Source organism: Neofelis nebulosa, chromosome X (assembly GCF_028018385.1).
Source record: "Neofelis nebulosa isolate mNeoNeb1 chromosome X, mNeoNeb1.pri, whole genome shotgun sequence".
Lineage (NCBI taxonomy): Eukaryota > Metazoa > Chordata > Mammalia > Carnivora > Felidae > Neofelis > Neofelis nebulosa.
In genome coordinates, this window is record NC_080800.1 from 123,829,801 (window position 1) to 123,849,586 (window position 19,786).

Below are 19,786 nucleotides of genomic sequence, written 5' to 3' on the forward strand. Positions count from 1 at the left end.
ATAGACCCACGTGTGTCCGCATGCACGCACACACACACATGAGTACACGCACTTGCTGATGCAATGTCAATCAGGCCTATATGTGACTTAGTAACAGCCTGTATCAATTTGACAACATACTATGGTTATGTGAGCTGTCATCATCAGAGGAAGCCGGGTGAAGAGTACACAGAAATTCTCCTGAACGATTTTTATAACTTCCCATGAGTTTTAAAGTATCTTAAACTAAAAAGTATTTTAAAAGATGCCGGACTTGCTATGGGTCTCCTAAAAAATGCTGGTCGTGATGAGCTTTGCTCTTTGCATCCCAAGGGTGACAAGATCCCCAGGCTGGAGGTGGGAATTGTTCCCAGTGAGTCCCCTGACCCGTACCTGGCGCTGCCTGGGCAAGAGGCTCTGACTCGGTATGGAGATCCTAACCCATGCGGCACCTTGGCTTAGGGACATCAAGGGGAACAACGTGGCTTTTCCAAATTGGCTTATAAATCCCGGCTTTGAGCAGCACAGCCCACATTGTTCCAAGTGAGCCGCAAGTTGTCAGCAGGATGTCTGGCAACTACCTCTCCCATCACAAAGGCTGCGTCAGGACGGCTCAATCAACCTGGTCGCCATGTAATCACGTTTGTAACAAGAGTAAGGTATTTAGACGGACCAGCACTCCTAACTTTACCTTTGTCAGGTTTGTATTCCCCACCACCTAATATGTCTTCAAGATCCTTGTCTGAAAAACCTGGAGAAAACAAAACACACATTTCAATTCCAAAACACCTTTTTCAGGGACAAAAACCTTATGTTAATGTTGCCCAACATCCCCAGAAAAGGACGTCCAGTTAAGAATACCCTTGATGAATATGGTAGGGAAAACTCTCAAATGGCCCCTGATTCCCTCCCGCTGGAGTACACACCTTGCTTAACATCCCATCACTTTAAGCATGAAAAGATTTTGCAGATGGAATTAAGATCCCAAATCAGTTTGGCTTTGCATGAATTAAAAGGGAAATTATCCTTGGTGGGCCAGACCCCATCAGGTAAAGCCCTTTAAACCAGGGTGAAGCCACTAGAAACAACAGAGCTAGTCTTCCTCTCTGGGCTCTCCCTGGTCTCTATCTCCTGCTGGTCTTGAAAAAGCAAGCAGCCATTAGTTCTACAACTGCAAGGAAACGTACTCTGCCAACAACCCCATGAACTTGGAGGAGGACCCGATCGCAGAGGAGACCGGACCTGGTGGACACCATGATTGCAGCTATATGAGGCCCTGAACAGAAAACTCAGCTTGGCGGTTCCTCAACTCCCCACTCATGAAAAGGAAACTGAGTTAATAAACAGGTGCTGTGTTAACTCACTGAACTTGTGGTAATTTGTCAGCAGCAATAGAAAACTAATGCTTTTTTTATTCAACTGTAGTTACTCTGGAGAGCACTTGAGTGTTTCAGTTCCGAGCTGTATTATCTGCCTTGTGCTCTGAAAGACCACTTTGCCTAGGAAGAATGAATGATGATCAAACTATGGTTATGGTGGCTTGACTATTTGGCACATGCTTCCTTGCAAATGAATAAAATGGGGTGGTCACTATGAAGAACACCACTGGCCGTATCTGTTGCCAATGGGAAGATTTCAAACAAAACGTGTAATTTTGAAAAATCTACATCCACCTCTCTGATCTCAGCAGCTTCCCAGTACTTAAAGACTTTATCTAAGGAGATGGGGGTGATATTAGCAAATGTGAATTTGGGGTACCGCGTATTGAAACATGGGCATTATCTGGAAGTTCACAAGACCAGGACACCAGTATTTCCAAATGACCAATGCATACATAATATGCAAAACCACAAATGAGGAGAGGCTCCACTGAAAGTGCAAGAGAGTCCTGTGGGGTTGTGAGGAATCACGTATGAAAAGTTCATTGGTATGGTCACGTCCCACACTGTAGTTAAATGGTAACAAACGGCCACTGGTCGAGTTTGGGTGTGTTACTAAAGAAAAAGATCTATGTTGATCAGAAAAGTCTATGAAAATATTCCTCCTTTTTTTTTTTTTTTTTAATTTTTTTTTCAACGTTTTTTATTTATTTTTGGGACAGAGAGAGACAGAGCATGAACGGGGGAGGGGCAGAGAGAGAGGGAGACACAGAATCGGAAGCAGGCTCCAGGCTCTGAGCCATCGGCCCAGAGCCCGACGCGGGGCTCGAACTCACGGACCGCGAGATCGTGACCTGGCTGAAGTCGGACGCTTAACCGACTGCGCCACCCAGGCGCCCCCCTTTTTTGACTACATATCTATACGAAGCCAGATTTCCTTCATACACCTCAGCCATCACAACACATTACAACTGAATCCAGAAGCAGAGAGGGTCTAGCTTTTCTGGTTAGACATTACAGAAATTTGCAAAACATGTACAATGATGCCACTCTTCTCACTCAATTTTGGTTTTGGGTTGCCCGTTATGTCTTACAAAAACATGCTATTTTTGTTAACATGTATGGGTTTGCTGTTCATTTTTAATGAATACATGCTTACATATATTTTTTTAAATTTTAGTTCAAAGACAATATTGTTAGATGCGACCTACATAAACAAAAGCCCTTGAAATCCTCAATGGTTTGGGGAGTCCTGAGACCAAAAAGTTCGATAACTACGGTTTAGGGTTCTCCTGGGCCTTGAAGTACCCCCAGGCCTGCCATGCCTGGGTGACTCTGCAGGCTGTTGTAGTTTCGTGAGAAACAACCTGGCCAGAGAGCCGCAGTGCTGGCTGGCGCTTCCAACCTTCTGTGACTTACCTCCTGTTCCTGCGCTTGGTTTCTTGCGGCCATCGTCTCGATCATTTCGATCATCCAAGGCATCAGCCAAGTTAAAATCATTATCTGCAGTGGGCCCCAAAACATAAAAGAGAAAGTCAACAGGTTAAGCTGCAGGTAGCTCCGTGGACATTGGCCCAAAGAGAGTTCCACAGTGTTCTTCTTTCCTGCCCTCCTCAGAATAGCCATATTACCTGCAGGCTTGGCTGGAGCTCTGGTTGCTACTGGTCTCTTGGTTGTAGTGGTACCATGGTCCCATCTCTCTAAAATGGGAGGGAGGGCAGCAAGGAAAGCACATTTAGTAACAAAATACAGCAGCCACTTCTTGGCTCAGGTATGTCACATCATGAGTATGTACCATTGTCTCAGTCCTTGAGGCCCCTCTAAGGCTTCTGACAATCCCTTGGAGAAAGGCAAAGAAATGTAGAAGGTTTAAATGAGAGGAGTTCTGTTCACTTCTCTTCAGAGGATTGGTGGTAAGGCAGACATGCTCCCAGATAGGATCCGGGGATTCATGGAGCTAAGTATTCAGCCTAGATCTGCTGGATGGGACCCCGTGGGTCCAGGGAGTTCAAGAGCTTGTGCATGACCCTTGGAGGCTTCAGGCTCTGGTTTCCACCACTATCAACCTGGCACCAGAATCATAAATCATACTGCCCAGGGATGGACTGAGGCTATGTTCCCAGGTGGGTATGGGGGTATCTATTATCAATTGAAAGTAGTATAACACCAACAAAATATTTTACAGAAGCATGGTTGTTACTACTGTAACTATTAGCTTTTTCAGCTCACCCGGATTCCTCTAAAAATATGGACTTCTTTCACATCTATTACATGGCATGACATGCATGAGTTTTCTAATAGTTTCTTTTCTTGAGCTTACAGAATGTTCCATAAACTGTTCTACAACTGTAGGTGGCAGAGGGGAAGGAAATTTAAGGGAGAAGAAACGCAAAGACAGTACTATATATGGCAAGCACTCAGAAAAGAAACAGCAATATTTGTGAGGAAAAAAATCTCAGTGAGTTTTACAGATCAAAAATGTAATCCTCGGGTGCCTGGGTGGCTCAGCTGGTTGAGGGTCTGACTCTTGATTTCTGCTCAGATCATGGTCTTATGGGTCGTGAGATGGAGTCCTGCATTGGGCTCTGTCCTGGGCATGCAGCCTGCTTAAGATGCACCCTCCCTCTCCCTCTCTCTCTCTGTCTCCCCCCACTCAGGTGTGCATGCGCTCATGCTCTCTCTCTCTCTCTCTCTAGATGATGATGATGATGGTGGTGGTGGTGGTGATGGTGGTGGTGGTGTAACCCTCAAACTGCCCAGGTAATTTACAATGCATTACCTGTCTTTTCTAGATAGGGCCTTAAGGCCTGTGGATCAAAGAAATGTAAGTCTGAATCTTCTGGAAAGAGTGTAAAAACACAGTAGGACATGACCTGACATTTCTCACTAGGTATAAAGGGAGACATCACATCATGATGGAGGGTCAATCCACCAAGAACACAGAACAATCCTAAACTTGTATGCACCAAAAAACAGCATAAAAACACACAGAGATAAAACTGATAGAGCTAAAAGGAAAAAAAAACAAACAAACCACAATTAGAGTTGGGACTTCCACCATCAGCAACTGACAGAACTACTAGGATAAAAATCAGCAACGACAGAGAACCGAACCACACAATCAAGTAAATATCCGCTCCACTCAGTCGCAGCAGGATAAGGAATTTTTTAAGCACACATGGAACATTCACCAGCAGAGATTACATCCTGGACCAGAAAACCAAGCTCAATAAACTTCAAAGCACTGAAATTATACAGAGTGGGGTCTCTGACCATAATGGAATCAAACTAGAAACAAAAACACCATAAGAAAACAAGAAGATCCCTAGGCATTTAGAAATAAACAACACACTTCCAAATAAAACCAGGATCAGAGAGAAAGCGTCAAAGAAAAAAAATTTTAAATACAACTGTGTGAAAAACACCACCACCGAAACATGCAGGATGCAGCTAAAGCAGTGATAAGGGCAGTTTCTAGCATTAAATGCTTAGAGATGAAGAAAGGCCTCAGATCAATAATCTAAGTTCTTAACTCCAGATGCTAGAAAATGAAATGCTAGATTGTAGGGAAACAAACCCAAAGCAAGCAGACAGAAGGAAGTAAGAGCAGAAATCAACAAAATCGAAAATAGAAAATACAGATCAATGAAGCCGCTTCTCTAAAAGGTCAATAAAATTGGCGTACCTCTAGCCTTACTAACAAATATAAAGGAGAAAGGACAAAATACCATTATAATGAATGAAACCAGGTGTTTCCTTACAGAGTCTGTAGCCATTAGAAGAGAATAAAATGTAATGAACTTACGCTCATATATTTGACAACTGAGAAGAAATGGACCAATTTCTCAAAACCCACAAACCACCACAACTCAACCCAGTCCTGCACGTTCAAGTACTGGAAGACAAACATCATTAAGATGACAATACTACCTAAAGCGATCTAGATTCAAGGCAATCCCTACCCAAATCCTAAAGACACTTTGTTTTCTGAAACAGAAAAACCCATTCTTTTGTTAATTTTGTTAATGCTTATTTACTTTTGAGAGAGAGAGAGAGAGAGAGAGAGAGAGAGAGAGAGAGAAAGAAAGTGTGAGCAAGAGAGGGACAGAGAGACAGGGAGACACAGAATCTGAAGCAGGCTCCAGGCTCTGAGCTGTCAGCACAGACCCCGATGCGGGGTTTTGAACTCACGAACCGTGAGATCATGACCTGAGCCGAAGTCGGACTCTTCACCGACTGAGCCACCCAGGTACCCTAGAAAAACCCATTCTAAAATTCATGTGGAATATCTCAAGAGGCCCCAAATAGCCAAAACAATCTTGAAAAAGAAGAACACGGTTGGAAGATTTCTTCTTCAAAACTTAGTACAGAGGTACAGTAATCGAAACAGTGTGGTACTGGCATAAGAACAGACACCTGGGTCAATGGAATAGAACAGAGTCCAGAAATAAACACTTAGATATGCGGCCAATATGTATATTCTGGACAAGAGCACCAAGAAACTGGTCATAACACGCCAAGGAATGAAGTTCAACCCGTACCTGACACCATATATAAAAACGAATTCAAATGAATCAAAGACCTCAAACTATAAAACTCTTAGAAAAAAAAAAGTAGCAGAAAATCTTCATGATCCTGGATTTGGTGAGGATTTCTCAGATGTGATGCCAAAAGCCCAGGGAACAAAATAAAGAAGATTAATTGGCCTTCATCAAATTAAAACTTTTCTGCATCGGGGCGCCTGGGTGGCTGTCGGTTGAGTGTCTGACTTCGGCTCAGGTCATGATCTCACGGTTTGAGTTGGAGCCCTGAGTCGGGCTCTGCACTAACAATTAGTGCAGAGCCTACTTGGGGTTCTCTCTTTCTCTCTCTCTGCTTCTTCCACGCTTGTTGCTCGCTCACTCACTCTCATTCTCCTCTTTCAAAATAAACAAACTTAAAAAATTATTAAAAAAAAAACTGGGCAAAGGACTTAAACAGATCTTCAAAGAAGATATACAAGTACAGCCAATAAGCACATGACCGGATGCTCGGCATCACTAGTTGTTAAGGGAAATGCAAATCAAATCCACGAGGAGCTGCCACCTCATGATCATTAAAGGCCGTTCTGAAAAGAAAATGCACTAACAAGTGTCGGAGAGGATGTGAAGAAACCAGCACCTGGCGCACTGGTACAGGGGATGGAAGATGCTGCAGCTGTTGTGAAAAAGCATGGCAGTTCCTCGAGGTTAAACACGGAATTAGCACACGGTCCTGTAAGTCCGCGAGTAGGTATACATTCCAAAGCACTGAAAGCAGGGACCCAGATACTTGCATACCAATGCCCATGGCAGCACTCTGCACAATCGCCACAAGGCAGCAATCACCCACATGTCCATCAACACGTGAACAAACAAAATGGGGTCCGCATCCAATGAAGTATCACCCAGCCACACGAAGGAATAGAATTCTGGCACAGGCTACAACATGGACAAACTTTGCACACGTTATGCTCTGTGAAAGAAGCCAGACACGAAAGGACAAATATTGTAGGATTCTACTTACATGAGGCATTCAGAATGGGCAAATTCTTAGAGACAGAAAGGACGCTAGAGATTACTAGGGGTAAGAGTAGAGAAAAATGGGGAGTTACTGTTTGATGGGTAAAGAGCTTCTGTGTGGAATGATGAGAAAATTCTGGAAATGAATAGTAGTGGTAATCGTTGCACAACATGGGGAATGTACTCAGTGCCAATGATCTGTACATTTAAAAATGGTTAGGGGCGCCTGGGTGGCTCAGTCGGTTGAGCATCTGACTTTGGCTCAGGTCATGATCTCACAGTTTGTGGCTTCAAGCCCCACATTGGGCTCTGAGCTGACAGCTCAGAGCTTGGAGTCTGTGTCTCCCTCTCTCTCTGCCCCTCCCCTGCTGGCTCTCTCTCTCTCTCTCTCTCTCTCTCTCAAAAGTAAAGAAACATTTTTTTTTTTTTAACATTTTTTATTTATTTTTGGGACAGAGAGAGACAGAGCATGAACGGGGGAGGGGCAGAGAGAGAGGGAGACACAGAATCGGAAACAGGCTCCAGGCTCCGAGCCATCAGCCCAGAGCCTGACGCGGGGCTCGAACTCACGGACCGCGAGATCGTGACCTGGCTGAAGTCGGACGCTTAACTGACTGCGCCACCCAGGCGCCCCAAGAAACATTTTTAAAAATGTTTAAAAAAAGAAAAGAAAACAGAGGAAAATCTTTGGGACTGAGGGCTTGGTGAAGAGTGCAGAGACTTGCTAACAAAACCATGCTGCACAAAAGAAAAAAAAAAGATAAACCAGACTACATCAAAATTAAAACATTTCCTTTCGCAAAAGACCCTGTTAATAAGCTGAAAAGACAAGCTACAGGTTAAGAGAAAATACTTGCAAAACACATATATGACTAAAGACTGTGTCTACAATCTATGAAGAGCTCCTAAAATCCAAAAGTAAAACACAGACAATCCAACTAGAAATGAGCAAAAGATATTCAAGTTAAAATCACAATGAGAGGCCACCAACATACCTATCAGAATGACTAGGATCTAGTGGTAACACCAAGTACTGACTGACAAGGACACGGAGAAGCTGGGTCACTCACACACTGCCGGTGGGAATGTCACGTGGTACAACCACTCTGGAAACCCAGTTGGCGACATTCTTTAAAAACTAAACCTACAACTATCATATAGACCCGGCAATTACACTCCTGGGCATTTACCCCAGAGAAGGGAAAACTCACACTCATGTAAAAACCTATATATAAATGTTTACTGCCGAAAACTGGAAACAACCCAGATGACCTTCATAAACAAACTGTGGTACATCTACATCATGGGATGCTATTCAGCAAGGAAAAAGCAACAAACTACTGATACTTGTAATAACTTGGATGGATCTCAAAGGAATTCTGAGTGAAAAAAAAAAAAAGAAGCAATTCCCAAACATTACATACTACGTGATTCCATTTACGTAACATTTTCTAAATTACCAGATTCTACAGATGGACAACGGGTTAGGGGGTGGGGACTAGAAAGGTGCAGGGGCGGGGGGAGGAGATAATGGTCAGTGTTCATAAAAGGGCGGCAGGAGGGGTCTTTATGGTGATGTAACAGCTCCCTGTGGACTATCGTGGTGGACACACTCACCCACCCAGGGGGCAAAACCGCACAGTAATGAAAACACACACACTAGGCTTTGTGTCCATATCAATACCCTGCTTATGATATTATACTATAGTTTTGCAGGGTGTCACCTTTGGGGAAACTGGGTAGTGGATACCCAGAATCTCCCTTCAGCATTTCTTAGATCTTCAGGGGTTTACAATTACCTCAAAAAAAAAAAAAAAAAAAAAAAAAAAGTCTGTTAAAAAATAGTTTGGGGGCACCTGGGTGGCTCAGTGAAGCATCCGACTTTGGCTCAGGTCATGATCTCATGGTTCATGAGTTTGAGGCCCATGTCAGGCTCTGTGCTGACAGCTACAAACCTGGAGCCTGCTTCAGATTCTGTGTCTCCCTCTCTCTCGGCCCATCCCCCACTTGTGCTCTCTCTTTCCGTCTCTCAAACCTAAACAAATGTTAAAAAAAAAAACCCAACTAAAGAGCAAATCAAGTAGGAAAGGGCAGTAAGAACATCTTGGAATGAGGTGGTAACACGAGTGAAGTTTCCAGGCAACTAAAGCTTGTTCTTTCTTGATCCCAATGGTTTGCGGCACAATGAAAATCTTCCAGAGAGGATATCTTTACAGGACAAATAGCACAGTTCTCAGTCTCTTTGAGATGAAGGTATAAAATACAACTTTTCCAGAGGGCCTGGGGTCACTATTTTTCTGTTAGCACATCGTGCTTACCTCTTAAAGACCAGAGTCCCATTTTCATCTTCTTTCTAGATTACTGGATCTCATCTTCCATGGGCGAGGCACACTGCCACGCAGGCCAGTCATCACCATAAAGCCAAAGCTTACCATTTTGGAGGCGAGGGACTGTAATACTTCTTTGGGGCAGGTTGACCTGTGGATCAGTAGTGGCCTTTTCTGGGGCTTTTTTGGCCAGGGTGCACCACCTGACACTAAACTACCCTTTGGGGCCATCACCCTTCCCGTGCAGACACATGTAACGGCAGCGTGCTGTGGAGAAAAGGCACTGGAGGAAAAGCCAGAGCCGCTGGGCTCCAGTCCCGCAGTCCTGCTAGCTTGCAGCAGGACCTTGGACAAGCCCTTCTCATCTAAACCAGGAGGGAAGGATGGGGTCGTGAAGGTTTCCCCAGTTCCGACACCTAGAGTTCTTCCTCATGTAAAGATGGCTTTAATTTGTTTAAATTTGTTAGATATGGTCAATATAAAAGTAATCCAATGGTACAGAATTTTTTTAAATTTGTAATGTATGCTTAATATAAAAGTAATCTGATTGTAGAGAACGCAAAGAAAATACTAAAGCCGGCCTCGAATCAACCCTCAGAGGTGGCTACTCTGAATGTTTTCACATAAGCACGCACGCCCGTACGTGTGCTTGGATACGCTTACTGGATAAAAGTTGATTCATACTACATACATTTGATTCTGTCACTTACCTTCCTCATGTCAGTTCCAGAGACCGACCTTATTCTCCATATTGGCTGGAGAGCACAGATGCTTAGAATGTAGCCATTTCACTGTGGGATTTTAGCGTTCCATTGGGGGTGCATATAAAACACAAGACAGCTGTGCACACGAAGTGGTGTGCCTAGAAGGAAAATGCTCGGAAGCAGAGCTGCTTCAAAGATGCTATGAAGTCGCCCTCTCCAAAGGTAGACCTCACTTATAGGACTGCCTATAGGAGTGAAATTGTAAAGGCAGAGCTTGACACCACAGAAGACATCTAAAATGACCTTCCTGCTCGCCCCAGCTCCACAAATACATGCTCAGCATGCATTGATGAAGAAATCTTTGATTTAGGGTAAAACAGACGGATGCCACATAAATAGCTCTCAGACAGTTCTCAAAGAGTGTTCCAAGAACCCCTGGGGGTCTATGCAGTCATAACTGTTTTCATAATCTTCAGATGTGCTTTGCACTTTTTACATGGTGCAAAAGCAATTGCGTGTAAACCAACTGGTACTTAGTGTGAACCAGGGCAGGAGCACCAAACGTTATGAGAATGAGTTAGATTCTTCACTACACAATAGCAGGTGAAAGGGAATGCCAGTTCTGGGGTGCCTGGGGGGGGCTCAGTCAGTTAGGCGTTCGACTCTTGATCTCGGCTCAAGTCATGACCTCACGGTTTGCGAGTCCGAGCCCTGCATTGGGCTGTGCTGGCAGCACGGATCCTGTTTGGGATTCTCTCTCTCCCTCTCTCTCTGCCCCTCCCCTACTCGTGTGTGTGCGCGCTCTCTCAAAATAAATAAATAAATAAACTTAAAAAAGAAAGAATGACCGTTTTACCTAATGTCCTAGATGGTAGGTGGAATCCTAAAGGCAGCTGCCAGGATTCCTGCCCCCTGGTGTACACAGCCTATATAAACCCAGCCCCTTGAGTGCAGGGGCCCAGGGGAGGGGGGCAACCAGGTCACTCTCAAGATCGGGTTATGACATATGGCAGAGGTGAAGGGATTTTGCTGATATAATTAGGATGCCAATAAATATGAATGAATTACTCAAAGGGGAGAATATTCTGGGTGATTCAGACATAATCAGGTGGTAAGTCCTTGGAAAGAGGGCTTTCGGCCTTCCCTGAGCTGACATTAAAGGTAGCCGACACTCTTCCTTTTTCTGACCTTGAAGAAGTGGCCACTAGTTCTGTAGCTGCACAGAAATGAATTCTGCCAACAAAACTGTGTGAGTAGGTCACCTTACACGGGGAAATGGACTGTGCAGATGTGGTTAAGCTAAGGACTTTGAGATGAAAAGATTATCCCGGATTGCGTAGGAAGCCCCGGGTAATTATAAGGGGAAGGTACAGGCAGGAGAGCCAGGGGGAGGAGACCGTGATGTGGGAAGCAGGGCTGAGAGTGAGGGAGAAATGTGCAGATGCCACTCTGCTGGCTGTGAGGATAGAGGAAGGGCCACTAGCCAAGGAATGCAGGTGGCCGGCCTCCAGAAGCAAACACAGGCAAGGAAACCGACTTCCGCCTAGAACCTCCCAAAGGAACACAGCCCTGCCAGTACTTTCATTTCTGTCCAGTGAAAACCCAAATCATACATTTCTGAACTCCAGAACCGTAAGAGAATAAATCGGTGCTGTTTTAAGCCAGGACACTGCTGTAATTCGTTACAGTAGCAATAAGAAACTATAGACTTGGGTAGTAGGATTAAGGTACTGCTGTAATAAATACCTAAACATGTGAAGTGGCTAGGGAATCAGGTAATAGACAAAGGCTGGAAGGATGCTGAGGGGCATCACAGAAAAAGCCTAGGTTCCATGAACAGACTGTCAGTAGAAATACAGATCTTAACTAGTGACAGCTAATGAGGATTCAGAAAGAACATGGTCAAAAATACTCCTATCATGCTAGAGAGTCCTTAAATCACCACAAACGGACTGTTGATAGAAACATGGTTGTTAAAGGCTTTGCCACTGCAGTCTCAGATGGAATTGAGGAACATGCTATTGGAAATTGGCTGAACTGTGCATCCTGTAGTTGCGCAGAAAGCGGAACTTACAAATAATGAACTTGGATAGGCTAGCTGAGGAGGGTCTCCCCCAAAAAAGTGTTAAGGGTTTGACCTCGTTTCTTTCTGCTGTCCATAGGAAAATGTGAGAGGAAACAAAGACTGAAGGCAGAACTCATAAGCAGACAGGAACCAGCACTTGATGATTTGGGAAACTTCCATCCTGACCTAATTGCAAAAAGTGCTAAAATTCACTGCCAAGAGAGCATGCTCTGAAGAGGCGGCCAATGGTGTGCCTGGAAAACCTTGCGTTAGTGCCTTGGAAGGGTCAAAAGGTCAGAGTATTCAGTCACACAAAGGCTCTCTGAAGAGATTATACGTGTGACTCATGGTTTCCCTCAGCCACCTCAGCAGAAGCCACGAATAGAGATGGGGTCATCCAGGAAAGATCTGTGAAGGAGCCTCTTGTCCAACGGAGTGATCTCCATGACACACATGGGAGGTCCATAAGGTTCTTGAGAATTTGACAGCAGCAGGAACACTGCCAGCTTGGAAGTCAAGGCGACAGAAAGAGAACAAAAGGAAAAACGCCGTTTAGCCTCCCACAATTCTACAGGCAGAGAAACAGGCAGATAGAACGACTCAGCTGCAAACACGTGCTATTTTTCATGGAAACGGAAGGATGGCTCTGAGGATTGCTAGAGACCGGTAAAGTCCTCTTGCCTTCCATTTGCTCACTCCCGTAAATGGGATATCTCTATTATTATATTCTGGGGAGCAAGTAGCCGGTTTCTTGAGTTTCACAGGTATATAGATGGAGAAGGATCGTACCTTAGAAAGGATTATATCCAGAAACTTACCTACACCTGATGTAGAGAATTTAGGTGGTGAGATTTTGGTCATCTGTGCTGATTAAATTAAGATTTTGGAATCTGGGTCAATGATGTAATAGGTTAAAACTTGTGAAGATGGTGGGACAGAGTGAATGTCTCCTGCATGTGGGAGGGATATGGATATTTGGGAGCCAGAGAGCAGATGTGGTAGAAAGACGATGCTCCCCCAACAAAGACAGCAATGTCCTAATTCCCAGAACCTGTGAATACGTTACCTTCCACGGCAAAAGGTTCTACATGTGTTTTTGAGTTAAGAATACAGAGATGGGAAGACTATACTGGATTATCTGTGGGGATTCAATGCGATCACAAGGGTCTTTAAAAGGGAGAGAGCCAGAGAGACAGATCTGCAGATGCTGCATGGCACCATTGGCTCTGAAGATGGAGGGAAAGGACCATGAGCTAAAGAACGCAGGCCTCCCGAAGAAGCTGGAAAAGACAAGGAAATCGATGTTGTCTATAGCCCCCAGAAGAACACGGCTATGCTGACACACTGGTTTTAGCTCAGTGACAGCCAGATCAGATTTCTGATCTCAATGATTATAAAATAATAAAGGTGTATTGTTTAAGCAACCAGCTTTGCGGTGATCCATTACAGCAGTGACAGAAAACTAACACAACGTCAAACCTCACGTCAGAGCCCAGCCCCAGCCGATATGTCAACTGTAGCTCTGTAGAAAACACTGAGTGGAGGACCCAGCAACACAGAACCCAAACTCCTGACCCAGGTGACTAAGAGAATGCATTGGAATTGTTCTAACTCAGTAATCTATGGTAACTGACTATGAGGCGATACAAAATTAATAGAAGGGAGCAGAAAAAATACTCGATTAAAAGCTCAACCTTCAGTACACAACTTTCTGACATTCTGGGCAAAGAAATGGGAAAGGCTATTAAAGCAATTATACTGCTCAAAGCGTAACAAGTGACTCAAGAAAAGTCACTTATGTGATTATTTCAATTTTGAGCTGAATTAGCTGTTTTCGGTCTCATAAAAGACTGAATTTACTCCACCTAACAATACTGGCGGGGAACGAACAGTTCTGTGCCTTTCACGGTGAATACACAAGCCTACATGTGCAATAAAATTGCATTGAACAAAACAGTATGGAGGCTCCTCAAAAAATGAAAACGATAGGACTACCACTGGATGTGGCAATCCTACTTCTAGGCATATAGCCCAAAGGAGTGAAATCAGGATCTCTGGGAGAGATCCACACTTCCTTATTCATCACAGCATTATTCTCAATAGCTGCAATAAACAATCCAAGTGCCCACTGATGGATGAATGGAGAACCAAAATGTGCTAATGTACGTAAAACATTATTCAGCCTTAAAAAGAAGGAAATCCTGCTATTTGCGACAACACAGATGGACCCAGAGGACATGATGTAAGTAAAATAAGCCAGACACAGAAGGACAAATAGTGCACAATCCCACTTTTACAAGGCATCTCAAGTAGTCAAATACATAGAATCAGAGGCCAGAATGGTGGTTACCCAGGGCCGGGGGGAGAGGGAATGGGGAGGTGTTAGTCAAAGAGTATAAAATTTCAGGGGAAAAAAAGGGAAGTAACTTGGCTAGGGTGTGGAGAAACTGGAATCCTTCTACACTGCCGGTGGGGATGTAAAATGGTACAGCCACTGTGCAAAGTAGTCTGGTGGCTCCTCAAAACATTAAACACTGAACGACCATATGACCTTGCAATTCCACTCCCAGGTATATGCCCCCAGAGAATTAAAAACAGGCACTCAAACAAGAACGTACACACGCATGTTCACAGCAGCACTACTCACAGCAGCCAAAAGGCAGAAACAGCCAAATGTCCATCAACCAACGAGTGAACGAGGTCTATCCATATGATGGGATATTGGTCATAAAAAGAATGAAGCACTGTTACATAGGCTACAAGGTGGCATATATACTATGCTAAGTGAAAGACAAACGGTCACATATTGTATGATACTATTTATACGAAATACTCAAAATAGATAAATCAACTGCTATAGAAAGCAGATTGGTGATCATCTGGGGGAAAAGGGAGTGGGGGAGGAGGAAAAACGGCTTAATGGGTAAGCAACTTCGCTTTCAGGGAATGGAAAGGTTTTGGGACTGGACAGACAAGATGGCTACACAACACAGTGAATGTTTTAAAATGGCTAATTTTACGTTACGTGAATTTCACTTCAAGAATTATTTTGAACAAAGAGGGATGGGGGCGGGGAGAAGATCATCACTACAACTGCACGTCCATTCTACCACAAGTCAGTTTTAGGAAAAGTGCACATGGAAGTTGAGAATGTGGCAAGTCCTTCCCTTGATACGACCGTGCTTGCTTAACTCCTTGGGCAGGCAGCTGGTACACCAACGTGCACCTCAATGTGAAAACCACACCAGTGCACAGGTTTTTACGGTAAGGCGACCATACGTGATAACCTACTGTCAATGTACTTTCGAATCTAGTTCATCATCAGTTTAGAGAGGATTTTAGGTATAGAATTTCCGCTGGACTTTAAGCTGTAAAACGAAGTACAGCACACGTGTGTGAAGAAGGTTCTGGACGTATACCTATGTTACGGTGATAGGTATGGGTAGGAAGGAGAAATTATGATGCTGAAACCATTACCTGAGCAATTCTCAAAAAAGCAATTGCCACCTACATAATATTAGTTCCAAATCCGTAGGACTCCAATAGCTCATGTAAAATTACTTTTTTTTCCAGATTACAAAGAAATCAACTGACCACACATGTAAGGGTTTATTTTCAGACTGTTTGATTGATCTAATCATGTCAATCCTATGCCAGTACCACACAGTCTTATCAATAGCTTATCAATAGTCTTATCAATGGCTGTAGGTGCCATTTTGAGAGAACATTCATGCATGTGAATCCTGTGGGTAACATGAGCTTGGATTTGTGGGATTTTTAAGATACTATTAACTACAGATTTTCTTGTCATGAACCTTTAAATGGGATTTATCACCCACAATTGGGATGAAGAAAGTCTAGCTGCTTACCAAGGAATTAGAATAGTAGGTCAACTTCATCAAAGCAGTGAGCTCCTAAAATAAAGACACCTATTTCTGTGAAGCTCAAAATGACAAACTTAGAAAATGTTCTCTGCTGCTCAGCAAATGCTGCCAGCAATATGGCACTCCTACCAGAAGGGAGTCTTTCTCCTATGTGCTACAACATAGTAAACAAAACCGGCCAGGTTTGCCTGGCTGTGGCTTAATGATGGTGTCCGTGGCCTTCTGAGGAAATAGGGACAATCATAAGCAGCTTTAGAGGGCAAAAGCAGAAGCACGCTCCCCATGAGATGATTACACACACAGCAAAAGGAACACATGGAGGGAAAAGGGGTGGAGAGGGAAGCAGAAGGGGGAGGGAGCAAGGGAGGAGCAAAATTCTGAAAGCAACATGGATGAACCTCAAAAATATTATGCCAAGAAGCCGAACATAAAGTCTGCATTATTATTGGACTCCACTTATAGGAAATATCCAGAATAGGGGAATCCAGAGAGACAGGAAGGAGATCAGTGGTTGTCAGGGGCTGGAGGAGGGAAATAATCAGGGGATTGGGGAGTGACAGCTAAGGGGTACAGAGTTTCTTTTTGAGGTGATGGAAAGGTTCTAAAATGGACTGTAGTGATGGTTTCACAACCCTGTGAATATACTAAAAAGTCACTCAATTGCACGCTTTAAATGGGTGAATTATGGGGCACTTGGGTGGTCGGTTAAAAATTGTACTTCAGCTCAGGTCACGATCTCACGGTACAGGAGTTCGAGCCCTGCATTGGGCTCTGTGCTGACAGCTGAGAGCCTGGAGCCTGTTTCAGATTCTATGTCTCCCTACGTCTCTGTCCCTCCCCTGCTCACATTCTGTCTGTCTCTCTCAAAAATTAACATTAAAAAAATTAAATGGATGGATTGTATCTTACGTAAATTATATCTCAATAAAGCAGTTTTTAAAACGACTCCAGGAGCTTCCCCTTTGCACTTAGAATCAAGTGGTCACCAGGCCCTAAAGACCCCATATGACCCAGCCCCTTCCAACTTCTCTGTCTTTTCTCCAACGTCCACCACACGCTAGTCACACACCTTCCAAGCCTCAGAGCCAACACAGTTCTTTTCTGCCTCAGGACTCTTACACCTGCTTCCTCGGCCTTGACAGCTGTTTCCCCACTCCTTGCAGGTCACTTCTTGTCCAGCGGGGGGGGGGGGGGGGGGGGGGAGGGGCTTTACCACTTCATGTAAAGTAGCCACCCCTTACCAACTCCCTGGGCCCTCCCGGTCCCATCTCCCTGTTATAATTGTTCCAGAGTGCTCAGCAATACCTGAAATCATTTCGTGTACTGTGTCTCTTCAGAGATAATAACATTGTGAGGGCAGATTTGGAGTAGTGCCTGGCAGCAAGCATGCACTCAGTAATCACTGCTGAGCTGATGAAGGAAGGTCCTTCACAACAGCCAGACCTAGAAGGTCCAGGGATTCTTTATGTAAGAAAGGTACGATATACAAAGGAGAACATTCTCCACCAGAAAACATAATTGAGCTTAGAAGAGATGGACAGGTCTAGCTCTTTGACCCTCAGTAGCATGAGACGTAAGCTAAGACAGGAAAAAAAAAAAAAAAGGATGGCAGAGTGATAAGGCTTTGAAGGATATGATCTGACCAAAGACATCACATGCTGGTGGTCCTATGGGTCCCTGACACACTGGCTCATAGGTGATGGAGATCGGATTGGCAGGTACACAACTGAGAAAGGGATGTAAATAGTAAAAGGTCTCCCATCAGGAAAAGAACAATTTCCTAACTGGGGATCTTTATACTTATATTTATTTGGGGTTTGTTAATTTTTGGTCATATTTATTTTGGAAGATGTTAAATGACTTCATGAAAGCCATCATTGCTAATAAACTAAGTATATTTATTTTCCTGGGAATCCAAAAGGCCACCTGGATGGACAGAACTGTGTGCATACTCAGGAAAGACCCGAGAATGCCCTAAGCTCTTCCCTCACACCATACATGAAAATGAACTTCTAAGAGATTTGTAGTTTCAGGTTTATGATCCATTTTGAGTTAGTTTTTGTATAAGGCATGAGGCAGGGGTCCAACTTCATGCTTTTGCATGTGGATATCCAGTCTTCCCAGCACCATTTATTAAAGAGCTTATTCTTCTCCCATTGAACAATCTTGGCATCTTTGTCAAAAGTCAACTGGCCATAGACAGAATGGTTTATTTCTAGGCTCTCAATTCTATTCCACTGAACTTACTGAGCCCTCACCTCATACCAGTCCTGTGCTGAGTGCTTCACATGGGCCATCGCATCTAATCCTTACAATAATCCTAGTAGGTAGGGCTCGTTATTAACCTCACGTAACAGACGAGGAAACAGAGGCACAGAGAAGTCAGGTAACTCACCCACGGTGACAATAAGTGGCAGAGGCAGGGTTCAGACGCAGGAAGTCTGGCTCCAGAGCCCCTCCCTTTCACCATCCAGAATATACAGAGAGCCCACAAACCCATAAAAAAGACAAGCAAACCAGCAAGAAAATGGGGAAAAGATAGGAACAGACAATTCACCAAAGAGGAAAATACAAATGGCCAGTAAATCTATGGCATGATGCTCCATCTTACTATAATTAGAGAAATGCTTAATAAGCAAGAAGATATTTTGTCCATCATATTGGTAAAATGCCTTGGATAGGTAACGTGGTCCTGGTGATGTGCGGATCTGGGAGAAAAGGAACTCAACAGTGTTCAGTGAATATATAATGAAACATTCATTTTGGAAACATTCTGGAAGAATCTATTAAAATATAAAATACGTATACCCTTCGACCTGGTAGTTCCATTGAACTCGTGCACAAGGGATATGGACAAGACTGTTCACTGAAGCCCTATTTGTAATTATGCAAAATAAAAACAAATCACATCATCTGTCAGTAAGGAAATGGCATCATGGGCCATGGCCAAAGCCACACCACTGGAATGCCAGCTCCACGAAACACAAGTTTAAATCTGAAGGACAGATATAAAGATGAAGATATATAGATGATATAGGTTGAACGGTGGCCCCAAAAATATACAGCAGAGTCCTAATCCCCAGCAGCCATAAATGTGACCTTAAATGGAAAAACAGTCTTTGCAGATGTAATTAAGTTAAGGATCTTGAGATGAGATCATTCAGGATTATCCAGGTGGGTTCTAAATCCAACAAAAAGTCTCCTTGTAAGAGACAGAAGGGAAGACGACACCCCACAAAAGAGAAGGCCCTGTTGAGATGGACACACAGACTGGAGTCTCACAGCTACAAGCCACCACAAGCAGGGCTACGTGAGGAAGCTTTCTGCCCCAGGGCCTTCAGAGGAAGTGTGGTCCTGCCGATACCTTGATTTTGGACTTTGGGCCTCCAGAACTGTTAGAGAATACATTTCTGGTTTTTAAGCCTGCCAGTTTGCGGTACTTTGTTACAGCAGCTGTAGGAAATTAATACAGATAGATATATTCATTCAGGTCTTCAATATATATTAAATAAAAAAGGTTGTGCAATAACACACATGTAACTAAATTAAAAAGCTCTACACGTGTTATATAAAGCAAAAAAAAACAAACAAACAAAAAAAAACCAACAACAACACCGAACAATCTATGTGTATAGATGTATGTAACAGCACAAAAAATCATTTGGGACCAGCAGATCCAAACTCACTTCAGCAGCTCCCTCCTGGGATGGGAGTGTATGTTAGCAGGATGGGGAAAGATCACACAAAATCTCAGCTTCACTTTCTAACATTCACATATTTTTTTAAATGGTTTATTTTTTTCAAAAAAAACTAAAGAGAAACTGATGACAAAGCTTAGCATTTGAGAGATTACATATAGACGCCATTTTAAGAAAAGTCATAAAAAAATCTAGGAGGAGAAACAAATC

The 19,786-nt window shown here is 43.6% G+C and overlaps 1 protein-coding gene across 3 annotated transcripts in view; it reads right to left on the bottom strand.

The window, feature by feature from the left end:
- CD99L2 (CD99 molecule like 2) overlaps positions 1-19,786 on the bottom strand; it is an 88,885-nt gene that overhangs the window by 17,415 nt on the left and 51,684 nt on the right. For all 3 annotated transcript variants that reach the window (XM_058712293.1, XM_058712292.1, XM_058712291.1), the window contains exons 3-5: positions 2,990-3,058; positions 2,778-2,861; positions 671-730 (exon numbers count right to left, since the gene is read on the bottom strand). In XM_058712293.1, coding sequence (XP_058568276.1) covers positions 671-730; positions 2,778-2,861; positions 2,990-3,058 — 213 coding nt within the window. The remainder of the gene's footprint in view (positions 1-670; positions 731-2,777; positions 2,862-2,989; positions 3,059-19,786) is intronic.